This window comes from Acinonyx jubatus, chromosome D1 (assembly GCF_027475565.1).
Source record: "Acinonyx jubatus isolate Ajub_Pintada_27869175 chromosome D1, VMU_Ajub_asm_v1.0, whole genome shotgun sequence".
NCBI lineage: Eukaryota > Metazoa > Chordata > Mammalia > Carnivora > Felidae > Acinonyx > Acinonyx jubatus.
This window is the reverse complement of record NC_069390.1, coordinates 4,295,667-4,305,240: the sequence shown is the minus strand read 5'-3', so window position 1 is coordinate 4,305,240 and position 9,574 is coordinate 4,295,667. Positions and strand designations below refer to the sequence as shown.

The following is a 9,574-nucleotide window of genomic DNA, read 5'->3' as shown; positions in this document are numbered from 1 at the left end:
ATCCCATTCTCTTGGCCGTGTAGTTACTTTGGGAAGAGGGGTATCTCTGAACTAGAATCTGATTTATCCAAGAAGGGTCAGTCCCAGGAGTTCTGTGGTGAAAGGTCTCTCCTTCTGGGGTTGCCAGACAAGGCAGAACGGAGGTCTGAGAAGGGAGACCCATTATGCCAGCAACGAGTGGGCAGGGAGTGAAGTGCCCAGCCGGTGTGTCGAGGTCCCGATGACACCTGGATCCACCCGTGCCTGAAGCCACGATATGTTTTCAAGTTTTTAGTTATACCGAACCACTGCATTGCTTTTCCCTTTTGTCCATTTTGACTTTCAGTTCTGTTCCCGCAGCCTCAGGCGTCTTTACTTAGGCAGTTACTTGAATGACAAGAATAAGAGATAGTCCTAATCAGCCCTGTCTGACTTCAGGAAAAAAAGGAGAGAAAACAAACAGAAAGACACTGATGAGAAGCAGGTCAGGGAACCGCCGAATTATTGGCTCCCGGAGAGCAGGGTGGGAGTGGCCCAGGGGGCCTTCTCTCCGAGGTTACTGGGCGTCCTGAGGTCCCGTGTCAGTGCCCTGGGGCGGCCACAGCGTAGGACCACAAATCCGGGGCTTTAAATGCCGGGAATTCATTTTCTTGTGGTTCTGGAAGCCAGAAGTCTGAAAGCAAGGTGTCGGAAGGGTGGTTCCTTCTGGAGGCCCTAGGCAAGAATCTGCTCGAAGCCTCTGTCCCGGCTGCTGGTGGCTCCCCCAGCCCTCCGCCAGCTGTCCTCAACGTCCTTGGCTGTGATCGCATCACCCCAGGCTCTGCCTCTCCTTTCTGTGTCTCTGTGACTCTTCACACGACCTTCTTGTAAGGACGTCAGTCATTGGGTTTAGGGCCCATCCCGATCTGGTGTGACCTCTTCTTACCCTATTTTCAAATGAGATTGCGTTTTGAGGTTCTAGGTGAACGTGAATTTTTGGGGGGACACCATTGAACCCAGTGAGGGCCATGTCTACAGCCCTTAGTTGTGTGAGGCGAGGAAATGAAGTGTTTTCAGGAAGGGGCCCCTCTGGCTTCTGTGGCTGAAGATGCCACGTTATCCACCCCCTTCCCCCCGCTCATCAGGAGCCGCCACTGAGGAAAACCACGAGGAGGTTGGATCTTGTTTTAGTTTAACTTTTTTTAAGTTTGTGTATTTATTTTGAGAAAGAGAGAGAGTGCGAGCTGGGGAGGGACAGATAGAGAGGCAGAAACAATCCCCAGCAGACTCTGCACTGGCGCTGGGGAGCCCCATGCGGGGCTTGAACCTTGGAACCGTGAGATCGTGACCTGAGCTGAAACCAAGAGTCGGAGGCTCAACTGACTGAGCCACCCGGGCGCCTCAACGAATGCGTTTTAAAAATGGGGTACATGGGGAATATTGTTCGGCCACGAAAAGAAGGAAATCCTACCGTTTGCGACATGTTTGAACCTGGAAGACATCGTGCGAAGCGAGTCAGGCACAGAAAGCCAAGTGCTGTGTGGCCGCACTTACTTGTGGAATCCAGACGCGTTGAACTCCCAGGAGCGGAGTGGAGACTGGTGGCTCTGGGGGCTGCGGGGTGTTGGTCAAGGACGCCCAGGCGTCCAGCTACAAGACGAGTAAGTCCTGGGGGTGTGATGCCCGTGTGGTGACGGAGTTAACGGTACCGTATCGTGAACTTGAAAGTTGCTAAGAAGGTAGGTCTGAAGTGTTCTTTTCCCTTTGTTTATGGAAGAAGTTTTTTAATGTTTATTTATCTGTGCACGAGAGATAGAGTGAGAGACAGAACGTGAGCAGGGGAGGGGCAGAGAGAGAAGGAGACACAGCATCCGAAGCAGGGTGTGGCACGGGTCCATGCACACGGCCACATCCCACTGGGTCTTGAGGGGCTCTGTGCCCTCCTCGGTTAAGCGCTCCCCCAGACCCATTCCTACGCAGATCAGCCGGAAGTTGACTCATACTGAGTACGGAGTCCCGGCCTGGCTCAGGTCGGGGGCTGGTCCAAGGCAGGGATGACCATGCCGGGGAGGCGGGAGGATTATGATTTCCTGCAACAGAGGCCTGGGGAGGTTGGAGGCCTCCCCAGACGGGGGAGGAGGGAAACCTTTCGGCGGGAGAAGCCCGTGGGTGGTTTCACAGAGTTTGGCTTTTCGGGGTCAGCACCTGCCCTTTGGCTGAATAACAGACCCGTGAAGTGTGAATCCGACGGAAGTTCTGATTCAGCCAGTTGCCAGAGTGCATCGTGAGTTTTGTTTTTCTGTGGTTCCCCCAAGTCAGTCTCGGCCTCCCGGCTACCAAAAAAAAAAAGAAAAAGATTTCTTTCAGCACTGACCTAGAGGGTCCCTAAATTTCAGTCCGGATCTCACATCAAGAAATCAGAGATTTGAATTGTCCTGAGGTATCCTGTCCTGACGGAAGCAGCCCCCCTGCCCTGTGGTCCCGGGGCTCCCGCCTACTCTGGGGGGGGGAGGGTCTCTGGCAGTGGCTCTGTGGCCACCCCCCTGCTCACCATCCTGGAGTTTGGGAATTCCTCTGTCCTCCATCCAGGGACAGATTTTGTGGGGACCAAAGCTTATCAACAAGAGGGGGACGCCCCTTCTGAGAAAGAACACAAAATCGTAAATTCAAAGTTAGATCCAACGATGAGTAGGTCTTTCAAGCGGGAAGGGAAATCGCAGCAAACTGTCGATTTTTAAAGGCGACAAGTACCACAAATAATGCGAAACACAGGAAAACAGATGCACTGTTTTTTTCTACCCATTTTTTGCTGCACGCTCTTTGATAGCTTTTTCATATGTCCGCAGTTTTGAAAGATTTCCAGAAAGAGAACTGAGAGAGAGCTCATTTTTTTTTTTTTAGCATGGTCGATCAAAAATTGTCTTGTGTTATTTTTTAAATTTTTTTTAATGTTTATTTATTTTTGAGAGAGAGAGAGAGAGAGAGAGAAAGCTCGCCCACATGTGCCCACGAGTAGGCGAGGGGCAGAGAGAGAGGGAGACACAGATTCTGAAACAGGCTCCAGGCTCTGAGCTGTCAGCACAGGGCACGACGCGGGGCTCGAACTCATGGACCATGAGATCATGACCTGAGCCGAAGTCGGACCCCTTAACCACCTGAGCCACTCAGGCGACCCCCAAAATTGTCTTGTGTTATTAATAGTTAAGAGATTTTTTGTAGTTTCATAACTCATTCTTGGTAAGGTTCTGCACATTTTTAGGACTGTTATCAACTCTGGGAAGATCTTCTGTCCTGTTTTTCATGCACGGATAGTAAAGTTTCAGGGCACGCCCAGTTTTCTTGTATGACGGTTAATCTGAAATGGATGATGCTTGTTGATAGTTTTCTTCTCACTTTCCTTGCTGTCGTGGTGACTTACGACTTTCAGCTGCCGTCGCTGATGTTAAATCGGCACAGAACGTAAATATTTCCCAGTGTGTTAGGAGATTATCATTAACCGGATTATCAGAAATCCAGTAGGCTCTTGATTTCTTCTTTTCCAAAAGGATCTCTCCCTCTTGGTGAATTACTTTGGGTTAAATTCAGTTCTCAGTTGCGAACTTATGACTGTTGACTTCAATATTTATCTTTACCCCTTCTGTCTCATAGGCCATTCATTTTTTTTAAATTAATTTTTGAAAGAGAGAAAGAGAGAGGGAGAGAATCTCAAGCAGCCTCCACACCCAGCATGGAGACTGTCATTGGGGTCAAGCCCGTGACCAAGAGATCATGACCTGAGCCGAAATCAAGAGTTGGACGTTCGACCAACAGAGCCATCTGGGCCCCCCACCTAGTCCATTAATTTTAATCTGAACTTTCTCTTAATTGTTCACAAATAAACAAGATTAGAGATAACCAAAGAAGGTCCCCTTCTTACCCATTTAAATCAGAAGCTTTTAAATTCTCACTCTTTGGGGGGAAATATTCCAAAATATGCCTCCAAATTTGAAAAATCTTTTCTTTTTGTTTGCAATCCATGCTTTCCTTTCAGCTCCAAAATGTAGCTTGGAGTCTTGAGAATGTCATTGTACCCACAGCAGAGGACTTGAGCGGCTTTGTGAGGAGAGCCCATCCCCGCCTTGTGCTCAGCTCTTTATTTTATCTAACTTTTTATTTTTGTAATGTTTATTTTTGAGAGAGAGAGAGAGAGAGAGAGAGCACGAGCAGAGGAGACGCAGAGAGAGAGGGAGACATAGAGCCCGACGCGGGGCTCGAACTCACAAGCCGTGAGATCACGACCTGAGCCGAAGTCGGATGCTTGACCGACTGAGCCACCCAGGCGCCCCTGTGCTCAGCTCTTTCAAAGGAAAAGCCCAGTTGGCGTGTGCACTAAAGCATTGCATTTACAAGGTGGACTCGAGAAGAGAACCCATACCCACTGAGAACTCTCAAGTGCTTGGCAACCGCTCTGATGACATCTGTCCTGCTTTTCTGGTTGTTTGCCGAATTTTCAAAGCCCTGAGAACGGGTCCTTCCCCTTACAATGGTCCGCATCTGATTGGATGAATCCCCCACAGACTGGCTTCTGGCCTGTATGTTTCTCCTCCACCCCTACCTCCTTCGTGTCCTGGGTGCCACGGGGGCACCGTCATAGCTGCAGACAGCCACCTGAACACGTTGCAGGACCCCCTTCCAGGATGGAGGCTGGAACAGCCCCGTGGCTTAAGCTTTACGAGCCTCATGATCTCGGCCGGGTGGGGTGGGGACGGGGTCTCTGTTCTCAGTTCCCCGCGTTTACTAACCGGAGGGTCCGCACGCGCAACGCTCTTTCTGATGGTTCTTGTGTTCGTGGTTGCAGGCAGCAGGCCCCCACTGTGGCCAAGTTAAGTAGTAGATAGAAATAGCTGGAAAGATGCGGAAGAGCCTCTGTAATCAACACACAGACTGGAAAACCTGGCATCAGAGCAGAGTAGGTGTCGGAACGAGATCTCAGGGCAATGTCAGGTTGCCACTGGTGGGGATGGGTGGTTTCCAGATGCTTCTCCTGTCTTGTTTTGCTGCCCAAAATTCAGAGTCCTGGGACAGAGTCGGCCTGGCCCGCTAGGTCCCAGGCCAGCCCCTTACATGTTCTGGGGCCGTGGGGACCAGTAGAAAGACGCAGAGAAACCCGGGGTCTCTGGAAGGGTGGGCTTCCTGATGAGCCACATCTTCCTGCAATGAGGAACAGACAGTCCCCCAACAGCGAGCTGCGGGCTCCTCAGGAATGGGACCAGAGGCTGCGTAGCAACCCCCACCTCCAATTCTCCCAAAGGTCCATGCACAAAAATAGTGACGACCCCTGCGTCCTTGCTGTGTGCCAGGTAGAGCCGAACCCAACATGATCGCCTCATCGACCCCTCGGCAAACCCACCAGACGGGCACGTGTATTTTTCCTGCTTCCGAGATGCACGACTAAAGAATGAGAGAGACCACACGGCAGCATGTGGCGGAGGTGAGGTTCGCCTCCCGTACCCCGGCCCCTACCCTGTGGCCCCAGAGTTCTCATTCCTGCAGATTTGGTAGTGTTCTCTGTAGAGAAAACAGAGCGATAACTCACCGATCACTTTCATTGAAAAGCACTGACGGCCGGGGCGCACGAAACACGCACCCGTACGCGTGGACATCTTTGTAGTTCACGCTCTGGCTCCCAGATCAGGCCTCCAAAGGCAGGACATCGGAGACATTGGGTTTTGCACATTTCCCGTCAAAAGAGAGGGTACGGCGTGTTTTCTGATCACACGTGCTGCGGGATCGGGCAGAGTCCCAACGGGTGAGAACCTATCCAGTTTTCCGCATCCGATGATTGGAGGCCTTTCCCAGACGAGCTTCTGATCCTGCGCGTGTCCAGTCTTGTTTCTTCTCCACGAGCCACTACCGCCACGTGGCTGTTGGTGCTCGGCTCGCGATGGCCTAATGACACGCAGAGGCGACCGCGAACCGCACCCCTGTGCCCCCACGAAGCCCAGGCTGCAGGCTCAACCTCTCCTTAGCCGGACCCCCCAATACCTGTGGCCCCACCAGTGCCGCCTGGCCTGAGGCGGAGAGAGACGGAGGAGAAGTCAGGGTAGAAGGTGACCGCGGCCCCAGGTGATGCACCGTATTGACAGTGGCACCGAAACGTGACCGCGTGAGCGATCTCCAGGGTTCCTCCCCTCCCACGTGCGGCTGCCCCGAGAGGCGAGGTTGTCCTCGTCATCAACCATCTGCTTCTCACCGGCCACTGTCACTGCCGCGTTCGGAGAAGGACCACGGAGCAATGGGGTTTGTGGTGGAGACGTGCGGGTTGAGCACTAGCCATGTGACGCTGGACAAAACTTGGCTTCTCTGAGCGCCCCTGCTATAAAGCACTGGACAGGTGTTGGTTATTAGCCGCATGAGCACTTATTGAGTGCTAATGGCATGCAAGGCCAGTACTGGTACTGGGTGCTCCCTTAGATGGCTGCGGTGACTGATAAAGGACTGCCACCCACCCCACAGGCCTCCCTGGGGCACGCAGACCTGGGGGGCTGGCTCGAGGTGGGAAGGCAGGTGACCCAGGAAACTGAGGGCGCTCCGAGCTCACACGCTCCTTCTGGCTCAGGTCAGTGAGTGCCCAGGGGGAGCCGGGGCGGTGGATCCCAGGCCCAGACACATATGCACCTCACTCCCAGGACTCTCCTGCCTCCTGCACGCCTTTTCTCTTCCTTTCTGAGGACGGGAACTCCGTCCCGGCTGGCTTGCAGCCTGTCTTTCGGGACGGGATGGGGAACCGTTCCGGAAGTCTCCGCAGGGACCACCTGTCACGTGCCCTTTCCGCCCAGGCTCCCCAGCCACAAGGCTGGACACTGCACGGTAGGAAAAGTAACACAAGTGTCCACTCTTTGTTCTGGAACCAGGAGACGGAGGGAAGAAAAGGGGGGAGGTGAGGGAGGAAGCATGCTGACGTGTGTCCCGAATTTTCTCTAGGGCCAAAGCCCAACAAGGGGAGAAGTGTCTCCCACAATGTGGCAGGGGCAATCAATCGGGGTACGGACTCTTGCTCTGTTGGCCATGCGGGTCTGTGGGACGAAGCTGCCTCCAGGACGCACGTCACCCTCTCCCCCCTCTCCACCCCCCCCCCCCCGCCCCCCAGCTCCCAGGGCACAGCCTCACCAAGGTCGACTGTGCATCTCCAGTGAGGCCAGACAGAGGCTCTCCTGGTTCCAGCCAGCTTCCTCCCGGAAGAAAGCAAACAGACCGGCCATGGTTGCCAGGGACAGTAGTGCAAGGCGACCCAAAGGCCAAGGCCACGTGAAGGATGCGGCAGTCTCATGGCTCACGGCCAGCGGGAGTTTGATCAGCGACGGACACAGTGGACCGGCTGCAGACGGTGGTCATGGAGGGGGTCGGCAGGACACCTGGTGGAAGGCAGAACAGGGTGGCCCCGGCACATGCCCAAGGCCCAGCGTCCGGCCACAAGGTCACGGGAAGCACATCCTGGCTCCCATACAAAGACGTCATTGTAGGGAGCGGAGGGGGCCGCGAGCGCGTGCTTTCGCCTTCAGATGGGTGATGGGTGCCCGCTGCCTGTTTGCAGAGCCTCTGCAGAGACTCGGCCGTCAGCAGCCAGGCCTCAAAGCTGACACGTGCCCTCTGACCGGGAGGTCCTCCGCAGACAACGAAATTGAATTCCTTCTTCCCCCCGGGGTCCCATTGCGAGACCCGGGACAGGCAGTGCTGTGGGGGGGCTTTGGCATGGAGGAGAGGGGCCCCAACGGGGCGAGAGGCGGGCCTTTGGGGACATCGGCGGCAGGCCGGACAGGCACCGGGCAGGGTGGGCACGCACACCTGTAGGGCGTGGCGGCTCTCGGACCCCCACCTCGTTGGTGCCGGTGGACGGCGTCTCCCTCCCCTCCAGCTCGGGCTCCTCCCTCAGCGCCCGGTGGAGCGCGGCCCCCAGGGGCTCCCGCAGGCCCCGGCAGCCTCGGCTGCCCACCGGGAAGTAGAGGACCGGGTTGGCCCTGCTGCTCGCGGCCGAGGACCGGCGTGCCGAGTGGGAGAACGGAGTCTTCGTCCTCTGGGGCAGGTCCAGCCAGTAGAGGAGGAACCAGCGGATGCCCAGGGGCGGGGCGCGGACGAGGAACACCAGGACGGAGGCCAGGATGACCACGGACAGTCGCGGGGGCCGCCGCCGCCACGAGCTCCCCCCGCGCCCGCACGAAGAGGGTCGCGCTGGACGGGATCACCGTCGCTCATGTGAAGGACCCGATGACGAGGACGTGGAAGACAGAGTCCGTCACGAAACACTGCACTTCCCAGAGGTGCCAGAACTTACCGCAGAAGAAAGAGGCCAGCACGTTCATCAGGAGGGGCGGCGCCCAGAGCAGGGCTCACTTGACAGCCGGCAGGTGCTGGGGCCGATGACGCTTGTACCAGATGGGGAAGGGGACAGAGAGGCAGTGCGTTGATGGCCGCCAGCGGGCTCAGGCCCAGGGTGTAGGCCAAGTATTTCATTCTCTGCAGCACCTCGCGGGCCAGCAGGGGGGTGTCTAGAGTGGGCATGGAGGCCGTGCAGAGCAGGAGGAGGAGGTCGGCCACGGCCAGGTGGAGGATGTACGTGCAGAAGGGGGTCCTCTGCGCTCGGCAGCCCGGCAGCCAGACCACCGTGCCGTTGCCCGCTATGCCCGCTATGCCGCACGAGCAGGTGCACACGGCCAGGGCACTCAGCACCACGGGAACCACGGCCAGCGGGTCCGCCCCCGGGGCGGCTTGCGGTGGCCTTTCGGATCTGGCTGCCGTTCAGAGTCTGGTTCATCCTGTGGCAGGAAGATGGACCGGCGTGAGGTTCTGTGTCGCTCGGGCCCGGAGGGACTTCTGAATTTCCTGCTTCGGGGCTCTCACCCAGGTTCTGTTTGCAAGAAGCCATGGCCGGGAGGCTGGACCCCTTCCCCACTCCCCTGGCTCCCACCCTGCTGGCTCTGCCACACCCTACCCCCTCCACCGTGGAACACACACCCGAAGTTGTTCAACGTGCACTTTGTCAAGTTAAGAGGCTCTCTTGTATGAGCCTTTTTTTTTTTTTTAACATTTATTTATTTTTGAGACACAGAGAGACAGAGCATGAACGGGGGAGGGGCAGAGAGAGAGGGAGACACAGAATCGGAAGCAGGCTCCAGGCTCTGAGCCATCAGCCCAGAGCCTGACGTGGGGCTCGAACTCACGGACCGCGAGATCATGACCTGAGCCGAAGTCGGATGCTCAACCGACTGAGCCACCCAGGCGCCCCTGTTTTTTTTTTTTAATGAGAAGCTGCATTCATTCATTCATTCATTCATTCATTCATTCATTTTGAGAGAGAGTATGCAGATGCATGTGAGCGAGAGTGAAAGAGGGCAGAGAGAGGGAGAGAGAGCATCCCACGCAGGCTCCCTGCTCAGCATGGATGGGGCTCGATCCCGCGAACCATGAGATCACGCGTGACCTGAGCCTCGATCGCCCGCCTCTAAGTGTTTTAAATGTACACGGGTGTTGTTGTGATTTAGAATTTATGCAGTTTTTTTGGGGGGCGCCTGGGTGGCGCAGTCGGTTAAGCGTCCGACTTCAGCCAGGTCACGATCTCGCGGTCCGTGAGCTCGAGCCC

General features: G+C 55.8%; 1 protein-coding gene across 1 annotated transcript; it reads right to left on the bottom strand.

The window, feature by feature from the left end:
- Positions 1-7,263: 7,263 nt before the first annotated feature.
- On the bottom strand, positions 7,264-8,860 carry MRGPRD (MAS related GPR family member D). Its single transcript, XM_027045107.2, is given in 5 exon segments — positions 7,264-7,352; positions 7,783-8,129; positions 8,131-8,397; positions 8,399-8,726; positions 8,836-8,860. Coding segments are annotated over 5 exon segments (1,056 nt in total).
- Positions 8,861-9,574: the final 714 nt, after the last annotated feature.